The sequence below is a fragment of the Dipodomys spectabilis genome, unplaced genomic scaffold (assembly GCF_019054845.1).
Source record: "Dipodomys spectabilis isolate Male_0828 unplaced genomic scaffold, ASM1905484v1 ptg000002l, whole genome shotgun sequence".
Taxonomy (NCBI): domain Eukaryota; kingdom Metazoa; phylum Chordata; class Mammalia; order Rodentia; family Heteromyidae; genus Dipodomys; species Dipodomys spectabilis.
In genome coordinates, this window is record NW_024870679.1 from 32,872,829 (window position 1) to 32,900,010 (window position 27,182).

Sequence of the window (27,182 nt, forward strand, 5' to 3'; positions counted from 1 at the left end):
CTATACTCTTGTCTTTTTCCCATGTCTGCACTATGATCCTTCTACTATTCCTCCCATAATAGCTGGGATTACAAACATATACCATCACATCTAACTAGTTCATTTAAATGAGACATCACTAATTTTTTCTTTCCCAGGCTAGCCTTGATCTATGATTGTCTTGATCTGTTTCTTGAGAAGTCACCATATGTGGTTCAAGAGTGATTCTTCAACAGTTCATGTGTGTGTATAGGTTTGTGCATATTGTATATTTATTGTAAATGTATAGTCTCATGCTCGTTATCTTTAAAGACATTTCAATAAGATGAAACCAATAAAATGATAGTGAGTTCCCAAGTCCTAAATTCTTAATAATCTTACCAGCTTCTTTATAATACTTCTTTGTTTTTCTTGATCTTTATAATAAAACCTCATCAAAATGCAGGAATTAAAACAATGAATCTATAATTCAGTTATTCATAATAAATATTTGATAGTGTCAGCTCCTTGATCAAGTGATGTGACTGATATAAAAGTAAATTAAATATGATCCCTACTTTCAAGAAACTTAAGACTCTACAATGGAAGATGCCCATATAAGAGAATTAAAGTATAGGTTAAAGTAAATGGCTGTGGGAGAAAAGAGGAAGGGGTAATAATGGTCTAACTGTAATAGTAATTTACAGAAGCTACAAAAGAACTAAAAATGGAAGGACAATCAGAATGTCTTATTTTGTGTGAAATATAAGCACATCCCTCAAGCCCATCAGCCTCATCTTTCCATCTGTGGAACTGAAGGGTTGCAGTAGGTGGCTCCCAAAGTTCCTTCCAGTTCCAACACATAGAGACCACAGAGGCATGGAAGCCCTATCCAGACCTGAGAATGGAGGGCTGGCCTGCAATGTGGCTCCTGCATGACAACGTGAAAGGGAATAGACAGTGGTGGACTGGGCAGGTAGCTTGAGGAAAGTATATACAACGTCTCAAATGTCATACTAAGTCCTTTGGGTTTTGCTAAAGTTTTCTAACAGCCAAAGTAGAGGAGAAGGATTAGAGAACCATTGAGCATAACTGAAAACCAATCTTGCATATATGCAGTGGAATAATGTGAAGAAATCAGAACTTCTCTAACCTCTATTTAATCAGAAAATCTGGAAAAAAACAAAACCAAACCAAAGGTCAATTCTGTTTCAAAAAATTGAAAAGAAGAAATTTGGATCCTTAATGCTCAAGAACAATCTTGAAAAACAGAAAATAACTAATCCTCGGGTTACATAAAAGATATAACAAATAAAATTTAATAAGCAAGATAGTGTGATCATTTAAGCACCACTTTTAGATATGCTATACAGAACTTGAATAATTTCACACCCACATAACTGCTTATACAGAATCTTAAATACTCCTTTAACTTGCAATAATGTTTGCCCATCTGAAATTTTTCCAATTTGTTTTTACCACAATAGCAATGCCATAGTGCAGATGCAGCTGGCAGTGACCATTAGTGACCTTAAGAACAGCTGGACTTCTATTTTTATTTCTGCAAAGCCCTTCTTTTTTTCAGCTAGATGATGCTTTTTGAGCCAAAACTAAAATGTAGGTATTGTGTTAGTACATGTATATTTTTCACAATGAAGTCTGTGTGTATAAACATAACAACACACACTCACATATATATATTGTCAATATAGAAAATCATCAGCAAACCAATTTAGAATATATAACTGAATCACATCACTTTCAGCTCCATTTAGGCTTATGCTAAACCTATCTTGTCCACACCCTTCCAAACAGAGATAGTATATTCACTTAAATTATATCTGGTGTTAAAAGATAGATTCAACAACAAAAAAAAAGAGATTTGACCTAGATGGCAGATATTCATGGACAGCTCAAGCTCTAAACTTTATTTCAGTTGACTAGAAAGAATAGAGAAAACAGCAGACCTTGTCTTTATTTGGGCAATTGCATTTTTATTCTCATAATATTCAAAAGGGGGAAAAATTCAAATTAATGTTAATAGTCTTTGAGTTTCTTCAGGCTATTTGTACATAAAGGTATTCATCAGCAATGCATACCTTTGATTTCTGAATGCTGTGTTTCTGTCATATTTCTGAATATGTGTTTTGCAGAGACAATTTTAATTTAAATATATAATGGAATTGTTGTATATATATATATATACATTACATATATGTAAATATGCTTGGAATATAATGTTATATGTAATTTGTATTATATAATAAAATATGAACTTTGGCAAAGTGAGTTCTCAGAGAAGGCTCCTCAGACGTAGGTAGAAATTCCTTAGTAGTTGCTAAGATCATCAAGCTAGCAGTGAAATTCTGCTCATCAGAAAGAGAAAGGAATGATGTTGTGACTTCTCTACACATCGTTTACAACGTAAGTAGAATGGCTGTCTACAAAAAAAAGTATTTTATGCTTGAGAAATCAGTCTACAAAGAATATTGAATGTCAAGGCATTCAATGCGTGTGTGTGTGTGTGTGTGTGTGTTTGCTCAAGGCTAGTGTTCTACCTAGCTGTGAGCCACAGCTTCATTTTTTGCTTTTTTTTTTTTTGGTGGTTAATTAGAGATACGAGTTGCATCGAGTTTCTTTCTTGAACTGGCTTTGAACCATGATCCTCATATTTTAGCCTCCTGAGTAGCTATGATTTATAGGCATGAACTACAAGTGTCCATTTTGAGCAAATGAAAAAAAAAAACATTAAAATCTGAACATTTTTGATCAAATGAAAAAAATTAAAATCTGAACATTAGAATAAGTATCTAAATAATAACCTATAAACTTAAGCTCCTCATTTAAGAAAAGTTCACAAGTGTTCATTTTTAGCCTGATTTTTTTTTCTAAAGGAAGGAAGATTGTGTGGCAGGAATTAGAAACTATGTATCTAATTTTTATAGTCTTTATATTTATATCCTTATATTCTTTTCTCTTATATTATATTCTTTATAGGAGCACATATCCAAAGCCTTATTACTCTCCAAGAACAAGAGCTTCTTGATCAGTGGGCTGTGTGTATCTCTCTGAACTGCTACAGTGTATATCATAAAAAGGAGTTTGTTGACTTTTATTATATTGACCCTTTAAAAATAAAGCACTGAAAATCTATTCATGGATAGTTCCACCACATGAAAAGCATGGTACATGGCACAATTTCCAACTCCCATGTCTAGAAAGGGAAGAAGATCTCCGAGTGTCTATAACACAGGAGCATGACTATTACCCCAAGCAGAGCTTTTCCCTAGAAATCACAGGTCCAGGTATTTGATGGAATAGCAAAGATTTGGTTTGTCTGGGTTTTACCTGTAATGCTACACATCATACCTTAAGAGTTGGCAAATCTGATCATACAGGAAATGATATAATGATATAATAATATCCTGTCACACTGAGACTCACCTGATTCTCATACATGCCACAATAAGAGGTGCAAAGCATGTGCGTCCACAGCTCTTTACCTCCCCTAAACTTCACTCCGTGTTGAGGTAGAATTAAGTGGTAAAGAAAAGTGAAACAGACAGGCATTGTGTCTCATTCCAACATTCCCAACACTTAGCAGGCGGAGGCTGGAGGATTGTGAGTCTAAGACCAGACTGGGCCATATAGAGAAAATCTATCTCAAAACAAGAAGAAAAACACTGAAATGCAATCAGTGTCCAAATAGCCTCTGTATCTGATGATAATGTAAATGGCTTTTGGGGGGGCAGGGAAGGGGTATGTGAAGATTAGTCAAAAGAGATTTAAGTTTCTCCTACTCTATCTAGTAATACTGGGTTATAATATCAATGTGATCTAATCAGTGGTGCATAATTTTCAGTATCTAATATGTTCTCTATTTTTGAGCACATTAATCATTCTCTTTTGCATAAAATCTAGTCTGAGTATAAATCATCAACATCCCATTAAGATGTAAACTTCCTAAGAAAATATAAGTTGAGGCAAGTTTTGTCTTAGGGGAGCAGAATTAATGTGGAAAGAAATTAATCTACCTATAAAGATTGCAAGAAGAATTCTAAAAATATGACTCAAAGCTAGTTTAGTTAAAGCCTGAGTAATTTAGGGAAACTGCCTAGGCAAGTAATTGGTATTGTACCAAGACTAAATATTTCACAGTTACATTTGCTCTTGCCTAAAAATAAAAACTAGAGCAATACAAGGGAAAACTGCCAAGACTGAAAATAATATGCAGCAGCTGTAAGTAATTGGGAGTGATCATCATAATGAGACAAGATGTAAGATATGTGTTAAAACCAGATTGGATCTTCCTGTTGACAACTGGAAGAAATCCGAAAGGTTTAAACCCCACACCTAGCCTGGGCACTTGTAAGAGAAAGTACCTCCAAAAGCGATCTTGGAATCAGGTCAGCCATTCAACCACACTTTATATATGTAACCCACTGTTCTCCTGGCAAAGCTTGAGGGAAGAAAAGGAAAGGACCATTCTCCCTGAACTTGAGACTGGAAGCCAGAGGAGATTATTCAAGCATGTAGCAGTAAATGGATGGCACTGAAACAATATCCTTTCAAAGAAGCCAAGAAAATGTAGAAAACTGATATTTTTGTATGCTAAAATGGAGGATAACTCTGTAAGAACAAAGATTCTTCCATTTAACCATTATAGGTAAAGAAGGAAGCAAAATGTACTTGTTCTATAGAAAACTTCTCAAGCCAATCAGAAAGTTCCATGGGGACAGGGGCCATCTCTTGTTCATTAGCTCAGAGTGTCTGGCACATAGCAGACACTTGCTAAATAAATGAGCTGATGCAGAAAATCTTGCTAATATTTGAGGGAGTGCTTATGGCTTGTTAGATGGAGTATTGGGTGGTTTACATGTATCAACACATTTAATCTCCTCAGTAACTTGAGATCACACCAATCTTCATTCCCAGATGATGACAGTGAACTAAGCAAAACGAAGAAAAATATCTAGTTTAGTACAGTTTGAAATGAGTACAGTACCAATTCAAACCACTATCTTCTCTCCTCCAAATCTCTATATTAAATACAATGATATATTATAAAAACAGAATGGTGGGCTGGGATGTAGCTCAGTGGCAAAGCGCTTGCCTAGCAAGTGCAACACCATGGGTTCGATCCCCAGTACCAAAAAAGAAAAGACAAAAAAAATACAGTTAAAAAAAAAACTCAAACAACAAAAAAAAACAGAATGGTAGCTTTAGTGTGGTCTTGTTTGTGAACTTAGTTTTAAAAGGAAATTACAAAGAATAACAACCAGTCCTAAATTTTGACCTGCAAAGGACACCAAAGCAGTCTCCTGATGCAAACCTTTATTTTATCACTGGCTTTTATCTGAAATAAATGGTCAATATGAAACTGTGCAATATATTATTCAAAGACTGATAATCATCTCATTCTACTTGCAATCTTCACCTTTAATCTCAAAAATAAATATATAGTGGTAACGAAACAGAACTATGCAGCCACCATACATTGTGCCTTAAGCACAAAAGAATTCATTCGAATGAACATTGAAATGAAATATTTCATACAAGTGATCTCAAAATATACAAATGCTAATATAGGAATATTTTCTCACATTTTTCAATACACATCTCAAATATATTTGATGGAAGATACAAATACAAAATGATAGGAAGGAGTGATTTGTAAGTTCAAAATGAAAAATAGCATAATTCTAAGTCCAAGGAAAGATAATTATAGGTTAAAAAGAGAACTTTTCTGAAATCAGGTGTAAACAGATGATTAATCATTTTTGTTAAAGAGTTTGTGAAGAACTTCATGAGCTCTTGTTATTTTGAATGTTTAAGAATGAGTAAGACTTTCATAAGGAAAGAGGGGGAATAATGTCAACTAGGCTTAAGGATGTAATGTGTGCAAATGACACTGACAAGGTATTCATAAAATGGCTGTGTGATTGGAGTTAAGAGTGTCTATGAGTTCAGTAAGTTGGCTATGGCCAGTAAACTCAGATCCCTGGATGGTAGACTATGAAGCTTTGGTTTGCCCCAACAGGCAATAGGACATTCGTGAAAGCTTCTGAGCTAACATAGACTTTTACTTTTGCTTCCTCTATTACAACTTGTTGTCCCCAGAGTAATCATGTAATCATTTTTAAATATTCAAGGGTTCACATGCACTTTGTATCACTCAAAAGGAAACTAAATAAAGCCTTCAGCATAACTGTGCCTCTGATTATACCATCTATCCCTCCCACTTTTATTTAAGGCGAATATCACCTTAATATTCACAGACAATTAAAAACATTATAGAGAACCTATAGCAGATCTGACTCTCAGAAGCACATCTGGGTAGTGCCTAAGGAATTTAGTTCTAGGGAATAGACCTAGGATAATGAATTAATATCTAGAGGGGAGGAAGGAGTGAGAGGAGGGGAGAAAAGAGAGAGGAAGAGAGAGCTATTACTTGAGCATCTACGAGGCACCAGACTTCATGTCAGGAAACAGAACAATAAGACCTCATCCAGTGCTAGCAATCAATATGTAAAAAATTTTTGCAATGTATTATCAAACTACTACAGAGAAATATATATTGTGATCTAAGAAATGTAAAGGAGTAATACTTTTGAAGTAGAAGTGATTTGGAAGGATTGCTTAACATATATTTAAAAGACAGATGATTTTGAGGATTATTAATACTCTAGGCATTTAGGTTCTACTTAATTTATCATGGTAACAGAAAGAAATTGACCTTTTCTTTGTATGTTTAGCTTTTTAAAAACCTCTACTAAGTTATGAAGACATTTCAAATATTTATTTATTATACTCAAGGTTTTAAAAATGAACAGCAGTGATCAGCAGTTATTCAGATGCTCATACAGTAATTAACTTTTTATTCATATTTCATTTATAGTTCTATAAATGTTCTTCTAGGATATCATCAAGAGAAAGTAAGAAATTCCATGGTTTTAATTAGATTTCTTGTATGTCAGATAAATACTAAAAAGCAATCTATTCAGTAACAGTCTTGCTTTATCAGCTCTTTTTTTAATTTTTACAACAGCCTATTTGTTACACCCATTTATGCATTAAATAGTTGAGTTTCCTCTCTCTTTACGAAAAAGCAGTAGCTTCAGTATTGGAATCTCACTCATCTCAAGTCAACAATTGCAGAGTTGTGAACTCTCCCCCCTGGTGGAGGCCAATGAACCTTTAATTTCGTAGAAGTATAAACAACACAGTTTATTCTTCTTGTTGCATGGCAACATAGTCATTTGTGATAGTTCTATTAAAAAATGGCCAGCTGGTAATTCAAACTCAGTGCTACTAAACTTCTCTAGATGTGAATTATGGATTCTTTCTTTATGGCAGTATTCAATCTCTACTACCAAATAATGCTTTAAAATCCAAGTAGTTAAAATATGTGGGTTAATTTTGTGTTATTATTGTTGTTGTTATTATGGTAAGAAGAATCCTTCAGGAGCAAATCTGGGGATGCCTGTGACATTTAATTTTCAGAACATAATATAACTCACACAAGGAGGCAAGTATCTTCTTATGAAGTAAAATGGAACCACTCCAAAAACTTCAGCCATATCCTAAATTAATTTTTAGATGTTCAGGGAAATTCAGCATGACTCTTAGCCAAGTACCACATGTATCAAACCATGATATTTCTAACACACAAATATAGTTACACATTCAATTGCTTCAAATTCTGCACATTTTCCTTCAGCACAGAAATATCAATGCTTTCCATTACAATCAAGGCCAATGCACCTGCCTAGATCTCCACTTTCAATCCTCTCCCCTTCTGGCCTCAAACTTCATGGTTAAGCAAGACCAATCTAATTTTATATTCTTGAATTATATCCACTCTCTCTTTACCTCTAGCTTTTCATGTGTTATTTTCTCTATCCAAATAACAGTTTTTTTAGGTATAATACTTTTTTGTCAGTCGTGGGGCTTGAACTCTGGGCCTGGGTGCTGTCCCTGAGTTCTTCAGCTCAAGGTGAGGGCTCTACCACTTGAGCCTCAGCACCACTGGGTACAGCACTTTTAACATTACTCCCTTGCTCAGGCAGATTTAAATGTTCATTTTCTGGTTTACTACAATTTACATGTGCAACTCTAAGGTTCATAGTTTTTATTATGATTTTTTGAATATTGTTTTCTACAAAGGTATTAAGAATTTCTTTCTCCACCCCTCACATTTTATAAAATGTCTATCTGATTAAAGAGGTTTCAAGATATATGTATGAGCAAATATTGTCAATGAATACAAATATTTACAATTCATATAAGAGGAATACCAATGTTAGTAACTGTTTATTGAGTAGCCCAGGGCTAGACCCATGCAATGGGTATTCATGCTTAACTGGCTATTCATATGACAGTTCTTCTTTATTGCATTATTTCTGTTATTTCTATTGTGGTCATGAGAAAGCCAAAGCTCTGAGATGTTAATCCAACAGGCCATACATTCTCATTGCGCAAAATCAGATGCGAACCTAATTCTGTCTGACCCCTAAAGCCAATACTCAACTGTACAACCAGCTGCCTTTTGATTATTGTTAAGATCCTGAAAGACTCAAATTAGATTTTGATTTAATCTTTTCCATTTCTTTCCAGCTCCAAGTACAGCCCAGTATGGAATTACCGGGAGCGCTGACGTTCTTTTCTCCTGCTGGTACCTTGTGTTGACACTGTCCTCTTTCACCAGCATATTCTACCTGAAGAATGCCATTCTACAATAAATTTAAAGACCCATAAAAGGCTTTTAAGGATTCTCTGAAAGTGCTGATGGCTGGTCCCAATCTGGTACAGTTTGTTAAAAGCAGCGTGGGATGTAATCAGCAGTGCTTACATGGGATGATCGCCTTCTGTAGAATCGCTCATTATGTAAATACTTTAATTCTACTCTCTTTTTTTTTTTTTGATTAGCTACATTACCTTGTGAAGCAGTACACATTGTCCTTTTTTTAAGACGTGAAAGCTCTGAAATTACTTTTAGAGGATATTAATTGTGATTTCATGTTTGTAATCTACAACTTTTCAAACGCATTCAGTCATGGTCTGCTAGGTTGCAGGCTGTAGTTTACAAAAAACGAATATTGCAGTGAATATGTGATTCTTTAAGGCTGCAATACAAGTATTCAGTTCCCTGTTTCAATAAGAGTCAATCCACATTTACAAAGATGCATTCTTTTTTTTCTTTTTTGATAAAAAGCAAATAATATTGCCTTCAGATCATTTCTTCAAAATATAACACATATCTAGATTTTTCTGCTCGCATGACATTCAGGTTTCAGGAATGAGCCTTGTAATATAACTGGCTGTGCAGCTCTGCTTCTCTTTCCTGTAATTTCAGCATGGGTGTGCCTTCATAAAATAATATTTTTCTCTTTGTCTCCAATGACTTCAAAATGTTTTAGAAATCCTACAATTTGGAAGCAAAAATAAACCACAATGATAAAGTTGAACTTTATCCTCTCTAAAGAACGAAGGAGCTATCAGACTGTATTGCTTCATTACCAGTGGGGTTTGAGGATTTTGCCCCACAATAACTCAGTTTTCATGATGAAAAACAATTTAATAACATGACAGCAAATGTACCATATGATTTCTGTAGCTGAAATTAAATGTTAGATCCTCTGTGGGAAATAATTCCCTTTAAAATGACAGCACAGTCTACTCAAGAGGTTATCTAGCAATACAACATCTTTTCTCTCACCATTCCAAGCCAAACTGTAAAGATGATTTGGCAGAAAGGACAGAGTCCGATCACCTAATACTACATGAGTTGGTAAAGGTTCCACATGAATTTGGCTTTGTTAAGGTTAGGTTAGGATGACAGAGCGCTCTTGCAGACAGGAGCATTTTACATATATTCTGTCTGAAAACACCATTCAGTTGATAGTCTTAAATACATGTTATATTTTGTAAAATAAAGTTCCAAAATGTATTATAACACATACTCTATATTAATAGGAAGCAGATCAATCCCCAAAGTAACTGATCCTTCAATAAAATCTTTTTATAGCCATTTCAGCTCAAAGTGAAGCCAAAAACTTACCATGCTTTATTTCTTCTTACATGACATATGTAAGATGTGATCCACTAAAAACAGGACATCAGTAATGAGAATACATTAAGATACATTACCTATTAAATTATTGTGAGTATTACATTTTTCTATGTAAAAAACAAAAACTACATTTTTGAAGGAAAATGCTGTTAGTCTAACTCTTATATTACAGGAATAGGCCAATGGTCTGACTTTTTAACCAAAGAAAGACCATAGCCTTGAAAGCCATTTTACAGGTTTGATGAAGTTGCCAATTTCAGCACACCTAGATTTCTACCAATAGTCACCTTTTGCAAGTCATACCAATGACAAGAATTTTTACAGAGGTCATACATATATGAGATAATTAATTATGTCCTCAGAGAAATAAGTAAAAATTGTTACCTTTTTCAAATACAATTTAAATCCAAAGTACATCATAAACCTATTTTAATTAGAAAACTAAATCATAAATGAGGGGATGTAAATATACAGTCTTCCCACAAAATGGCAATAATATGACATAATACTATTAAATTTACTAGTTGTAAAGAATTTATGACACACTGAATAATGTATTAAAATGGGTTTTTTTAAATATGGCATTTAAACTTATTATTTATTTGCTTTTTTAAAAAAAACTTTGTGGAATTGGTGAACAAACTACAAAATATTTTCTTTGTATTGCAGCTTTAAAGTGGCACACTCCATAATAATCTACTTACTAGAAATAGTGGTGCTACCACAAAAGTGTTAACCATCTGTACCATTGTTTGAGAGAAAGAACCAGATCAAGAATGCATATTATACAGTGATTGTTTTCCTAGAGATAAAAATACCTCCTCTTTGTAAGGTTTGTAGGGTAAATGTGAGGTAAATTGAGGTATAAACTATGGATGAACCAAATAATTAGTTCAAAGTGTTGTCATGATTCCGAATTTGTGGTCTGGTGTTTTTCCATAGGATGTGACAGAAGTACAGTCATAGCTCAGTAGCTATATGTATTTGCCTTTATGTTAGAAGAGACTTTCTTGAGTGGCATTTTTAAATAGAGGAGGTATTCACTATGTTTTTCTGTATCACAGCAGCATTCCTAGTCCTTAGACCCCCTGGACAGAGTGAAATCATGAGTATTTATGAGTTCAATATTGTTCAAATAAGGCTACAGTATTTGCTTTTTTGTGTGAATGTATTGCATATAATGTTCAAGTAGATAATTTTACATTTATGGACATATGAAATGTCTGATTACTCCATTTTATCAGTCCTGACTGTACAAGATTGTTACAATTTCAGAATAGCAGTTTTATAAATTGATTTATTATTTGATCTATAACGAGTTTTTAGCTATTCATTCAGCATTATATTTTCCACAAGTTCCATTTGTGGGATTCCTTTTGTTGCCCCTAAAGTTTTTTTTTTTCAAAGATGAGAAATAAAGAACAGTTGAGAAAGAAGAATGAAGAGAAAAAATGGTATACAGGAAGGACAATAAAAGGAAGAGGAGAAAAGATTAGAGGGAAGGAAGAATGAGAATATTAAGGTAGTTAACTTATCCATTTGCATTCTCAGTTTAACAGCAAATGGTGTAATTATATTTTCTGATTACCTTATTTGAAATGTAAGTCCTGTTACACCATTAAGTTCCTATTGTGCAGCAATTACACAATGAAAAGTACTGCCCAAGCTATAGTATTGTATGCTTTTTTGAGACACTAAGATTTGAGAGAGAGAATTTCAAACATAAAGTCACTTTTGGGGGATTTGCAACTTCACTGAAAAATTAATGCTTCATTGTAACATGTAAGCTATATCTAGAAAGTAGACTGGAGAGCTAAGAAAATTACCCAGATAATTCAGAACAAAATATATACATATATATATATATACATAAGTACCCCTATGTGTGAAGTCAGAAAACGCTGAAAAACTGAACTATCAAAGTCAATCATCTATACTGATCAAATTGCCGAATAATTGTTAATTTACCCATTGTGCTTAGCTTTGTGACACAGCAAAAAGTTACCTATTTAATCTTTTCAATAAAAGTTGTTTTTTTTGAAATCCAGAAATGATTAAAAAAGAGGTCAGGTTTTTAACTATTTATTGAAGTATGTGGATGTACAGTATTTCAATAGATATGAATATGAATAAATGGTATGCCTTAAGATCCTTTGAATATGTATTTACTTTAAAGACTGGAAAAAGTCCTTCCCGTCTTTTAGTAAAACATCCATATTTCATAATCTGATGTAAAATATGTTGTACTGTTTCCAATAGGTGAATATAAACTCAGTTTATCAAGTAAAATATGTATTTGACTCATTTTGAAATTCTATTAGTATAAGAGAATGAAGATATCATCACTAAACATGCCCCTGCCCTTCTCTTCATTTTTTTTCTCCATACATCCATTATGCTCACAGTTTTTTGGTACTCAAAATTCTACGAGCAGACAATTTTTTATGCTACAGTTTCCAAGAACTCTATACTATATCTGTCCTCTCTTTGGATTCCCAAAGGATTTGACCAACTCTCTACTTCTATCCTAAAACAAATTTTTCTAAAGATGCTTATTATCAATTATTTAGAAACTTTTCTAGCTGAAATGAAGCAGAGTTAGTAATAGAAACTGATGATAAAATTCTGGTCTTGCACTTTAAGGAACTGAAGTTAAAATACCTGTAGAAGTAGGTGGAGTATAATTTCTTAAGAGAGCTGGGTATAAAAAATGAAGAATGTAGACATTCCTCAAGATATTTAAATATAATTTATTTTAACATGTTGCATTCATGATTTGGCTGAGAGCCTAAGTACTATCATATGCACATGAATCCACTGCAGATGAATGATTTATACTCCTCTCTCAAGCCTGTACCTTTGTGATGCTAAACTAAAAAAGTTAGAATCTGGGATAAGATCAAACTAACAACCAACCATAATAAAGATCCAATTAGGTTTAGGAAGTTATTTTGAAATATGGGTGTTATTGCTATTCTGAGAAAACTATATGTATCAAATGCCTCTTTTCCAAACACTGATTCCTCCCTGGGGGAAAAATTGAAAACACACTAACATATCTGATTTTTCCACTGCCACATTATATCTTGACTTTTCCACCTTTGTCCTAAATGCAATTATAGAAATAGAAGCATCAATATGTAGACATAGAAATGTATCACTTGAAACATAGCCAGCAGGTCAAATCATAGACAATTCAGAACTACATACTGGAATTCAGAATGTAATTACTCATTTCAACCTGTCAGGAAAAAATTACAAGTAAGGATTTCAAGAGAAAATTTCTAAGACTAATTTATTCAATAAAGAAATGCTTGGTCAAAGCACGAGAAGTGAAAATAGCTGGGTGCCAGTGGTTCATGCCTGTAACCCTAACTACTCAGGAAGTTGAGTCTGAAGATCGCAGTTCAAAGCCAGCTCTGGCAGGAAAGTCTGTGAGACTCTTATCTCCAATAAACCACCAGAAAATGGGAAGTGGCGCTGTGGCTCAAGTGGTAGAGTGCTAGCCTTGAGTTGAAGAGCTGAGGGACAGTGCCCAGGCCCAGAGTTCAAGCCCCACAACCTACAAACCAAAAAAAAAGTCTGAATGAATTTTCTCTCATCATCCAAAGAAGTACATGCCTTTACATTCACATATACTTTTTGTCAAAAAGTTCCAAATTTACAGAAGAAAGAAATTGAAATTAATATTTCTAGTAGATGGAGGACAATATGGTACTTCTCGATCTTTCTGGAGAAAAAGAGAAAGATTTTTCTTTCTACTCCCTAGAACTTTCACTCACCATAATCCTAAGTCTAAAACAGTGGTCTCTAGGATTTAGGACCAAGCAACGTGTTCTACCTCAGAGACAGATGGAACATTGGAGTTAGCCCTCAAGTTTCAAGACTTTACCATCTTGTATCTTATTATAGCAAAACAATTTGGCATACATTACTACTTTGGCTTTCATAACACTTTTAAATAACTTAAAGTAAAAGATACTATTAATGTCACATATTGATAATGAAAATGAGATGCAGAAATTTTGTCACTTGCTGGAGATTACAGTTCTATTGAGTAGAGTATCTGAGCCAAATATGGGATATAAAAATACCCCTAGTGTGTTTCTATTACTATTAGCTTTCTTAAGACTAGGAAAAGGACTGTGATCTCATTGCCACTTCAAAAGCATTTATGTGTGTGTTTATGTTTACATAGCTACAAATAAATTGCTTTATTTATGCATGCATATATTTATTTATATGCTATACACTTATTTTCCAGTGCCCCAGGAAGTGTAAGATTTGAAGGTAAATCAGATTTTGCAACACATCTAAGACTTTAGATATGCAAAGCATGCAACACAGTTGGCTTCAGATACACATCTCCAGGCTGTTTTAGATCTCTCACTCTCCTCACAAATGAAGAATCTTGTCATACTCACATATATCTTCATTTTATATAGCATTTTTTAAAAGACTAATGAGTCTGGCTGATCCATTGAGACTCCTCAGACACTTGCAATTAATAGAATGTACAAGGAATATAAATTGAATATGTGTACAAACTGCTCATACACGTATACATGTTTTTAACACTTTTCTATAAAATACTATCTTTAACCTTGAGTGATTCAAGTCAAATTTTATTAAAAATACTAATTATATGTATATCTCTTTGTTCAGTGATGAAGGACCAAGGGAGCTGATGATGATTCTACATTTTGATTCTAGAAATGAAACCATTTGCAGGTTAAAAAATATAAAATATAAACATTAATGCAAATCTCAAGGGCACCACTTATTAGTTTGAAAAATACAGAAAATGTGACTTTTCTCATTCATAAAATTAGTGTGCAATTTTACTGATGAAGGAGATGGTGTGATGTTCAAATGAAATAAGCACACATTGCGGCACAAAGAATATTAAAATTAATATGCCAATGGAGATAAAACTGGCTTCCTTCAAAGTGAAGAAATTTCAGTTGACTCATGGGCCAAAATACTTTGTGTTAATATCTAGAGAGAAAAAAAAAAACTTGTTTTGGTATTACTTGTCTACCAACTTGGAACAATGTTCAAATACAATAAAAAACAAACACACCACATGGAAATAAGGTAACCCGAAATGCTCTACAATTGGACTCTCTAGTAGATGGAGACCAATGTAACCAGTAAATAACACACAGATTTTCATTGTGGCAAAAGCTTCTCCCTAAAATGATTAGAAGTAAAACATTTTAAAACATAAGGCATAGCTCAAATGACAGGTATTGGCCTAAGAAGTGCTAAGTCCTCAGTTTAAGCTTCACTGCCTCCCCTCCCCCCCCCACATACACGTTCTAAATGAGCCCCTACCAGAGGCTTAAGGCTGTAATCTTAGCTACTTAGGAGGCTGAAAACTAAACCTCAAGACTGGAAATCAGCCTAGGCTGATTGTCCATGACAATGCTTTAAATTAACTATCAAAAAGCAAGCTCAAGTTGGTAGAAGGCCAGACTTGAGGACTAAAATGATGGACAGACCCTAAATTCAAGCCCCAGTACCTACACACACACACACACACACACACACACACACACACACACACACACACACACACACACAGGATCTATCCTGTTGAAAAATTAGTGTATATTGAACACTTGTTAAAATAATTAAAGAAAGTCCTTTGATTTTGGTTAAAGGCATTTATTTCATTATATTGTAGGGATTTTCATCAACAGGAAAAAATTTAGTAACAACTGAGAAAGCACTATTTCATTAACCAAATACAAAAGCCATGTTAAGAACATTAAAAGAAGCTGTATCAAGAACTGAATGGTCTGCTTCCACTTAATGCTAATGAGCTCAGTACTAGCAGAAATTTTGGTTTGGTATGAACTACAGGAGGTAGCATGGTTCATTAGGCTTCCAAAGCTTTAAAATGTAAAAGGGGGTGATTTTCCTCCTTCATTTCAAGAAGATTGCTAAAAGCATTGGGATGTTCCTTGGTGGAACTTTGAATTTGCTCATTTCTTCATTAATTTTGACCTTTTTACATTCGAAAAAGTTAACTTCACACTAAACTACAGCAGACTTACACCTCCTGTGGTTCTGAATTGTGCTTAAACAAGCTCATGAGAATTCCTGAGAAATTTTAAGGTTGTGTTTTTTAAAAAGGACTTAATAAATAATTTTTGAAGATTATAATATGCTGACAATAAGGAACAATGGTTTTCTGGTTGCTCTAAAAGAGCCAGTAGAATCCACAGAACTCTTTTACAGTTTACTAAATAGTTTCACAATTGTAGAATATGGCTGTACAGAAAGGCCACATTTCCCAGTTACACATTTAACAAGTGACCTAGCAAAAACGTGGCTAATAGCTCATGTTTTACATACTCCTTAAGAAAGAGCTGCCAGATATTTGAAACTACTTCAAGTTGATGTCTTTTTCAAAACAAAATCACATTGCTTGCAACTAATTTGGAAAATAAGTTCATAAAGTTGGCAGTGTGGTGATTCCTCAGAGAGAGGGAGAAGGGAATGTAGGGAAAGGGAAGGAAAGAATGTGAAGAAGAACAAGAAGAAGTTACAAAGAGCAACTGTTTCTGTTTAAATTCCATTTGCTAAGATTTTAGCATAAAGAACATCTTGTGATTTAATTAATGAGGAGAAGAGCAAATCTGGAATAAAAATTGTTTCTGGAAACATATCCTTCCTGTTGGTAGACAACTGGTTTGTCTTTTGAAATATTTACTGTCTAATACCTTTAAATGTTGATGAGAATCAAGACTAGTTTAATTTTGTTTTGTATTTGGAATAAGTTCTTTTCTCTGGAATATACATTCGCAACTTACAAATAGACAAAGTAATGTGTGTTCAGTAATCCTTGTTTCCTTACAATAAAATGTTTGCAAGTTACTAACATAGCTTTATGACAAAAGGATATCTTTGGTCAAGTAAAACAATATATATTGGCCTCCATTTTAACGTTAAGGTATATCCTTAGAATAGCATCATTTTAAACAGAAATTATTACATGTTGATATTTATTCATTCCTTTACTCATTCACTCATTATGCAAGATAATCAACTATAATTTAGACAATCTTTGAAGATCCATCTAAAGGCAATTGTCTGGTAAGTTCAGAAGACTGATACCAAATTTGAGGAGAAAGCTATTGGATTTTTCTTCAAAAAATATCTGAGTGCTGAGAGTAAAAGAAGAACGATACAAGGAAGAGAGAAAAGGAGAGCAAATGGAAGTAAAAGAAAGTTGGGGAAAAGGTAAAAAAAAGGGGGGGTAGGTTGGAAAAGGAAAAGAAAATAATAGTTGCATAAAACATATATTCCTCAAAGTGTTTCAGGAGAAAGACTTCTGTGCATGTGTGTGTGTGTGTGTGTGTGTGTGTGCACGTGTATATCATAGCTCTCATAAAAACAATGGCTTCTCTTTGCAGTGTTGCTTCACTACTATGAATAAAGGTTGTGGTGTTATATTGTCCTTATGGTCATTTCTTGTTTCTCTATAAGTCTGATTATTTATCTTCCAAAATTAAATCTGACAGTAGGACATCATACTCTTCTCAAGAACATTTAATGATATTCCATTGCATTGTACCACATATTGAAAGAGAAAACATTTACATTTCTGTGACTTTGACACTTATTAATGAATTCCCCAAAGCAGTTCTGAAGTTGCTTAACTCAAAATCAAAATTGGAATTTGTATAGCTCACCATTTAATAAATATAAGAAGAAATATAAGAAGAAAAATGAAGAAACATATCTTCTGCAATGTGAGGTATAAGATTTTCGTGATTATTCTACAAAGGAAAATCTACAAATCCTTGAGAATTTAGCTGAAATTACTGCTTGGTTGGTTGCGCTTTGTTGAACTGGAGTTTAAACACAGGGCCTTGCAGTGATCAATCTTTTGAGCCATGATCCCAGTCCTTTTTAGTTCAACTGAATTTTTTAGGCAGATTCTTGCTCAAGGCCCGTCATAGAACATGATCTTCCTATGCCGCATCCTGCAAAGCTAGGATTATAAACATGGACCACCATGACCACTCCTTAACTCATGTGACATAGTGTCTTAGTCTATTAGTCATGATTGTGAACAGTTAACAGGACTGGCTATGTTGATCAGGAAAGGAATTCATTAGAAGATTCTTGGGTAATTCTCAGAATCATGAAAATCTTGTACAACAGGATGGCACCAAGACATCAAATGTATCCAACAGGCTGTCAAACATACATCTAAGGAAATGTAACAGGTAAATGAAATAGGTAAGAATAGCACCCTGATACAGGTTAGGATGGCTACCTTAAGATGTGGCACTTTGATATATGGATTTCAAGCTAAGGAACTTGAGGCTCCACACCAACTTCTTCCTTGGGTCTTGAAGCAGGTCATGAGACCCTTCTTTGAGAGTTTCCTCTCTCAAACCCAGAGGAATGGGACATCTTCATCCCCAGAGACAAAAGGAAACCAAAGAGAAACCTGCAGGAACAGGCTGCATGAAGTTTCACCCAATTTACTACCCTCAGCTCAAACACTTCGCTCTTGTAATACTTTTCACACATTTTTAGATTATTTTTACTAGCACACAAGAACTCTACAGGACAATGGTGTTTCATTCTTCACCAAAACTGCTTTTACACTGGATCTTGTATCCAAAAAGCTGAGAGGCAATCCATCCTGTTTTTCAAATATACAAGTTTAATTGTTTCTCTGGATCTACATTTCCTTAGGAAGGTTTTTGTGTTGAAAACATTTATAGTAAATAAATTTTGCATGTTTTTCTCTTGTTAATTTGTCAGTCAAATGTAAAGTTCCCAGTCAGATAACAAAAAAAGGAAATAGCAATAAATTTTACCTCTCTTACAGTCCCCATAGACACCTGCCATCTCAGTTTGAACCTTGGCTCTGAGAAATGCTGCCACCCTGAATAATATCTGGTTTCTCCATCTGGCTCACATCCCCAAGATCCGAAGTCCCGAGCAGTTAGCTTAATCAAAGTTTGTAAACCACAAACTGAGCTGTCAGGTTGAAGAAGTGTCTACATCATGTGAGTTTTACAAGCAAAGTAAGAGGGTTCTCTATTCCAACAAGATTTATTCATAGGAGATATTTCCAAATAGTAAATGTGTTCACATTTATTTAGCCAAAATAGGAAAACCACTCACTGTACATCCCTATAAGGAAGTTTATAATAGAATGAACATGTAAAATCATTATACCTTTGCTTCCCAGATAATTAAGTATACTTTTAAACTATAATATAAAACAAAGGCTTACTTTTACCTATATATTTAGTGCCTCTATACTTGATTTTTTTTTTTCGTTTGTGGGGCCTAAACTCTGATCCTGGGTGATGTCCCTCAGCTCTTCAGCTCAAGGCTAGTGCTCTACTACTTGAGCCACAGTACCACTACCGGCTTTTTCTGCTCATGTGGTGTTGAGGAATCGAACCCAGGGCCTCAGGCATGCAAGGCAAGCACTCTACCACTGAGCCACCTTCCCAGAGCTATACTTGATTTTTTTTACTTTGCATTAAAATAAATATGTTAAAGAACCCATCAGCATGTTGTATTATATTTGATTGGGTCTTGAGAAATATAAGAGAATTTACAGAACTTTTAAAGTTAGTCATAGAGACTAAAATCTTAATTTGATATTAGATAGATAATAGATGATAGATAACACATAGAACATAGATGATAGATGGATAGATAGGAAGACATGTATATATATATATATATATATATGTATATATGTGTGTGTATGTATATATATATATATATGTATATATATATATATATATACACATATACATACATAGGCTGTGGGGCCTGAACTCTGGGCCTAGACGCTGTCCCTCAGCTCTTCAGCTCAAGGCTAGTGCTCTACCACTTGAGCCACAGTGCCACTTCCAGCTTTTTCTGCTTATGTGGTGCTGAGGAATTGAACCCAGGGTCTCATGCATACAAGGCAAGTGCTCTACCACTGAACCACCTTCCCAGCCCCACAGTCCTCATACTTATATCTTGTTGTTCTAGCAAAAAGTTAACTCTGGATTATTTCAATTCTTACTCCTATATAGATAGATAGACAGGAAGACATATATATATATATATATATATATATATATATATATATATATATATATATATATATCACTTTCCAAAGTAGCAACATTTCTTAGGAGGGGGAAAATGTCCAAGCATATCCTTTGTTTAAAGTTTGCAAAGTTTGCTTTTAAAAATAACAAAAATTTCTCCTTCACTCAAGGTATTCTTAATGACATTTCAAATAGATACAGCATATTATCCTAAAACTGTGCTCTCAATCTGCAACATTGTTTTAGCGAAAGTTGTGATTAGGGGTAGTTCGGTTTTTATGAGAATTGTTTATCTAAAGTAAGGAGCAACCTAAAGGAATTCCTATGCATATTTAATACTTTAGTTCTCATGGATATTGAGTATTTCTCTTACACTCGCATACATTGCCTCAGAGTCAGACTAATAATTAATATAGAAACTATTCACTTTTAGTAATATACCTTCACAGAAAATTCAGCATTCCAAAATAGTTTGCCACTCTTCTAAACTGAAATTCTAGTAATGTTAGTATGAGTACCCATCAATTCTAAAGACATGGAGAGATGCAAAGATGCTGAGCAAAAAAACAGATCCATCAGAGACAAAACCATTACCTACATTCGCTCTTATTATTTATGAAGTTAATTAGTTGATTTGAATAATATCATAGTGAGAACAGAGATTTTAAAAAGTTAATAATCTAAAACAATATAATATAAACTCTGGCAAAACTTATGACTTATTATCTTGTAGTCTTTTATTTCACATAAAAGAGACAATGCAAAGCTGTATTTGGAAATGTAGACACTTTTATTTCTAATAACCATTATTTTTATCTTAGAGAAACTGATGACACTACATTTACCTCTAATCTATAACAATCAATGTTTTTTCTGCTCTGAGCTGTATCATTCAGACTGACTTAAAATATGGTTTTCATTTTTCATTCAATCACCAAGAATTTATTGAATGCACACTTTTACCAAACACTGTACATATAAGGATGAGGATCTCAGAATGTAGTAGAAGGAAAAGACATAAATAAATTATTATAATACAAAAATGTTTCAGCTGGGCACCAGTGGCCCATGCCTGAAATCCTAGTTACTCAGGAGGCTGAGATCTGAGGATCGCCGTTCAAAGTCAGCCTAGGGAAGGAAAGTCCATGAGACTCTTATCTCCAATAAACCACTAGAAAATAGGAAGTTGCACTGAGGCAGAACTTGCAAAATCAGAGGCTCTTTTGATAGAAAAGAGAAGGGGATGCCAAAGCCTCTCACAATTTCCATTGCTTTCTACCCAGGCCAGAGTACCAGCTAAGAATTTAAGAAGGCAGCAGTTCTAAACCTTGCCATGAATGTTCCCAAATTCCTCTTTTATTTCCCCTAAAACCTTACCAGATTGTAACCCTTGTTAAACAATCATGTTATTGGTATTCATGTTTCAATTAAAATTATTCATGAAATGAGAAAATTGCTAAGATGCAAATAGTTGTGTGTAATAGTGTCATTTTGTCACCTCATGTTCTATTTCATTTTAAATATTCCTACAAAACATTTCCATTTCTTGGAATGTTCAGTCTCCTACAATGAAATATCATAAATCATAGATTTCAGAGATGATAACTTCCATTGTGTCCTCGAATGGTAGAAAAGGCAAACAGAGCTCTCTGATATATCCTTTATAAGAATACTAATAGCATTTGTAAATATTAAACTCTATGAATTAATCGCCTATCAAATACCCTACCCCAAATTTTATAACCTTTTATAGAATATAAAATATTAAATCCTTTACTTTCATTGCCAATAAGACATGCTTTTGAAAGTAGAATAGTTAGTTGTTGAGATGCAAAAGCAATATAAAGTTGTTCTTAACTTCATTTCAAATATAACCTTAACTAAAGTCTGCTACAAACTACAATGATTTTTTTTTTTTTTTTTTGGTCAGTCATGGGGCTTGATTTTTTTTTTTTTTTTTTTGGTCAGTCATGGGGCTTGAACTCTGGGCCTGGGCACTGTCTCTCAGCTCTTCAGCTCAAGGTGAGCATTCCACCACTTGAGCCACAGAGCCACTTCCGGTTTTTGAGTGGTTTATTGGAGATAAGAGTCTCACGGACTTTCCTGCCCTGGCTGGCTTTGAACTGTGATCCTCAGATCTTAGCCTCTTGAGTAGCTAGGATTACAGACGTGAGCTACTGGCACCCAGCTACAATGATTTTTCTAATCTTAAAAAACTGTTTTTCACTTAGTGTTTTTAAAATTGTCCATTTGTTTACTGTATTTAGATGGCCTAATTTATATAAATGCTGAAATCTGAATGGCTTATCAAAATTTAAGTTTCTTAGTATGCAAAATCCAAATTGCACATAATGTTGGATATTTTTCTCCTCTGTACAAGTCACTCAAGTACTCTGGCTGATGAAGCCACTGCCATCTTCAGAATGCGGTTAACTTGAGCTTTTACCATCTAACCATAAAACCAAGGGATAAAGAGAAGAAGGACACATAAAAAGTTTATAAACTAGGCTTAGACAAGGTATATACTATATCTACATACCAGTTATCAGCATTCAGACTTTTACCTCACCCAAGTATTAAGAAAACCAGAAAAATATGTACCAAGGAAATAAGGAGGAAATAATTTTGTTCATTTTAGCCAGTCTGTTTCACATTCTGTTGTTTACTCAATAATTGGATATTTCTCAGTTTGCTCCCACCTGTAAAGTTCATTTCCAACTCCCCCAAAGACCAATCCAGTCATTACATTTGGATATTGCATTAAGATCAGGTATGGTTCCTCATGAATTAGAATTCCACTACTAGGAAACCACACATACATACATCCAGCAGGAATGTCAGAGAGGGAAAACACATGTTATTTTAATCCTACAGGCAGACAATTAAAAGACCACTACATGAAGATAGACATTGCGCCTAATTTTCTGAAATGTCTCTTCTTCTCCCTAGTACCTAGCTCTTCCCTTTGGAATAGTCTTCCATGACCAATATGCCCATCTGAGTTTGGCACAGGGGGACCAGACTCTCCTTTACAGATGCAGAGGCTTTAAAAGCTTGAATTCTGCTCCAGTAGGAAAGCCACAGCCCTAATCTAATATTTATTGTTGGACTGGGTCCAAACAGTTATTGGTCCCTCACAAGCAATTATTTCAATTTTCTTTCCTACTATTTTCAGATGTGTATTGACAGTCATATTCCAAGTCCTTTCAGCTCCCAACCCTCTGTACTTTCTCCATTCTTTTTTATTTCTTAAGCAAGCTTACAAATAGGATTTAAAAAAAAAAAAACCTCTTTCACCATAATCTGTGGACTAGAGATACACATGTCAGTCACATGAGCGTAACCACTTAAAGAAAGGCTTGAAATTGAAGGATCGCCATGTATCCTGACAGTTTCTGGGAAGACTACTAAATCTAAAGAAGGTGGCTCAGTGGTAGAGTGCTTGCCTTGCATGCATGAGGCCCTGGGTTCGATTCCTCAGCACCACAAAAGCAGAAAAAGCCAGAAATGGCGTTATGACTCGAGTGCTAGAGCACTAGCCTTGAGCTAAAGAGCTGAGGGACAGTGCCAGGCCCAGAGTTCAGGCCCCATGACTGGCCAAAATAAACAAACAAACAAACAAAAATAATTGTTTTGAGTTAGAGAGGAAACTTAAAAAAAAGATATACCATGTAGAGAAGTAGGATGTCTTTGAAATTTTGAGAAAAAGTTAATGCTTATAAGATTCATTTTTGATAACTCTTCCTACTTTGTGAGTAGTTTTGCTTTTAAAGGGAAAAAACAAGGAAAAATAGCATAATTTTTAAGGGAAAAATGGTATTGTGCTCTTTAGTTCTTCTAATGGATTTTAGAATTACTGCTTGAGCATGCTTCTTGTCTACAATCTCCACCAACACTCTTAGGTCTTGAATGGCAGTTTTCATTGTTACATTCTCATACTACCTATAGTTCAAGACTCAAGCAAGTAAATTAGGATGAGAGCAAATTCTAAAAGAAATACATTTTCAACTCACAGTAGAACTGATATCACCAGACATCCAGACTGAAGTGGTTAAGAATAGGAAGAGACATAGTTCCTTTGCCAATATGAGTTTTTCTTTAATGAAAGTATAAAATCATTGTTATATTTTTCATATGCATATAAATTATTAAAGTGTATAGTAGTTTCATTTTTCTCCTGCAGAAATTCCAAGGGCACCCTTTTGAAGAAGACAGTAGGGTAGGAAATACGCTGTTCAGTGTTGGTATCCATTTCATCAAGTTGCAAACTAGAACACTGTAGCTTCTAGGTCCTGTAGTATGTTAATGATGATGAATAGGGTAAGGATAACAATGTAGGCATACTGGGAGACACTTACTACTCAAGAATAGTTTATTCTTAATGACTAAAATAAAACAATGAGGAGCAGAAACTAAATATCTCTAAAATTCTTTAATGGAGGATTGTTGGAACAAATCAACAATCTGTGCTCATTTCTTTAAAGGAGTAGCTCAGCCCATTGCAGTTTTTGCCTCACTAGTAGGTGATCTGGGCAAAGTTAAGGCAATAGTGTCGTGTGAGTCACCTTCCTTCTTACCACCAAGGGATGGGCTTTTGTCTGTGGACAACTCAAAGGTTTCTTCTGGATATGGATGGAAAAAGATTATTTCTAATTCTCTGCACTCATTAAAAACAGATGTTTTCTTTCCTAACTATTCATTGAATCATGTTTTCTTTATTAAATTTTTGACTGAATAACAAAATCCTCAATACTTTTATCATATATATTTATCATGAGTACTAAAACCACTTCTCCAAGAAAGTTCCATCACCAACCTACAAATTAGATAAAATGTTAAAGCATCTTAATTCAGTAATTTTCTGTTCTGAAATGGAAAATGAAATGAAGGGTTTTATTCCCTTTGACAAGTGAGGACTTAGGAACAGGAGTTTGAATTTTTTTCTTTAAGTCATTAAAGCTTGGATTCTATCAACCATTTAATTTTATCCTCATTATGAATTTTGTTTTCACTAGTTACCACAGACTTCATGATTCTAAACATATAGTTCTGTCACTTCAGGACATTTGCAATAAGCAATTTTTCTTCACCTTAATTATTGCATAGAAAATCTTTAGAGAATTACACAAAGACTATGGTATTCATTCCATTTTTAATTCACCCCTTCAAATTAATGGTTTCAATTAATTAGACAACAAAAAGTGAAAAGGGAAAAATAGAAGTTATAGTGTTTTTATCTAAAGGTGCATTGCTATAAAAGATGTTAAACAGTTGGGTTAGATTTTAATGAATTCTGAGATAGGTCTTAATTAGGGTTGACATATGAACTGAATAGCTCTATGGCACCCTATACATGAAGGGTTCTTTCAAACACTAAAACCTAGAATTATTATATGTAATTAGTGTTATAAATTAAAAGAGACAAATGGCACATTTCTGGTGCTATAAGAATACTAATTCAGACCTCATCTCTAACAGGCCTCTAGCTTACACTTGCCACAATTTGCTAACCATATTAGATTTCAAAAGTGACATTGGTCATAAGAATGGTAAACAGGTACAAGGATAATGTATTTGTATTATCTTATGGGTAATTGAACTTCCAATGAACCTATTCTCTACTTCTACATGATTTTTGTATTTGGTGAAGCTGTTAAAAGTGTGTCTAATGACATATCCAATCTAATGAAAAAATCCTCAGAGAGTTTCTATAGCCACAGAATTTTGGTAAATTTGATGGACAATAAAGTTGTAAATGGCTTGAAAGCAATCTTGAAGAAAGCATACACACATAAATACCCTAAAAGAAAGATTTGTTTGATAGGAAGAATTCCTGTAACAATATTGAAGAGACAGAATTATATTACTCTATCTCATGTTTTTATTAACTTTCAGACAAAAAGCTGTTTTCAAACACTGTAAAAATATAATCTGGATAATTGTTTAATTCTTGAAGAAAAACTTTTTATCATATACATAAGGAATATTCACAGTCAGAAATACATTTTCAAAGATCCAAACAATCTCCTGATGATTTCTATTTGGAGCAAAAAAGTACCAGCAGAGAAATTCTGCTAAATCAAAAATTACAAAGTGGGTAAGTAAACAGAAACACTATCTTTAACATCACCATTAACAACATATGTGCTATTTATAAATGTGTCATTTCACAAACAATATTAGAAAAGTTGGGTAGGATCCTACTTCATTAAACTTAAGTAGTTAAGATTAGATTATGGTCACAAAAGAAGTACAAATGAACACTACAATCACTTGAATTCCACTCAAGTCAAAATAATAGTGAGGATGGGGAAAACTGGAATCTTCAATACAGTATTGGTAGATATGTAAATTGGTATAGCCACTTTGGAAATCAGAACAAAAGTCTTTCAAAAAAATAGAAATACCACATGATTCGATATGTGTGTTTATACATATATGAATGTGTATATATATGTGTGTATATACATATATGAATGCATACCAAAATCAGAACAAAAGTCTCTCAAAAAAATAGAAATATCACATGATTCGATATGTGTGTATATACATATATGAATGTGTATATATATGTGTGTATATACATATATGAATGCATACCAAAATCATAGTCAGAACACAATAAAGAAACCTGCATATCTGTATTTACTGTGGCACTGTAACAGCCAAATAATGAAATCAACCTGATGGCCATCACAAATGAATCAATAAAGAAAATAAAGGATATAAAATATGAATATAAAACAAATGAAATTATACACTTTTTATAAAATTAGATGGAACTGAGATGATCATATTGAATAAAATAAGACAGACTTAGAGAAAGAACTCATGTGTGTTTTCTGTCATATGAAGACATTTGGATTCACAAAATAGACATGAAACAAAAATGACGGATATGGGAGATGAGGGTAATGGAAAGGTTGAGCAGGACTAAGTGTTCAAAGTGAATACAATCAAACTCTATAGTTTCCAATAGTAAAAATGTCCAAAGGAAACCCTTTGTTTTATACAATTAATTAAAAAAGAAAGTAAAAAGGGATCTACTAGAGAAGTGAAAG

General features: G+C 33.9%; 1 protein-coding gene across 1 annotated transcript in view; it reads left to right on the top strand.

Annotated features, from left to right (window-relative positions):
• The window catches only part of Negr1 (neuronal growth regulator 1), an 862,817-nt gene extending 854,014 nt beyond the window's left edge, over positions 1-8,803 (top strand). Inside the window, exon 7 of the mRNA XM_042681196.1 lies at positions 8,575-8,803. Within this exon, the coding sequence (XP_042537130.1) occupies positions 8,575-8,699 (125 nt within the window). The 3' untranslated portion in view covers positions 8,700-8,803. The remainder of the gene's footprint in view (positions 1-8,574) is intronic.
• Positions 8,804-27,182: the final 18,379 nt, after the last annotated feature.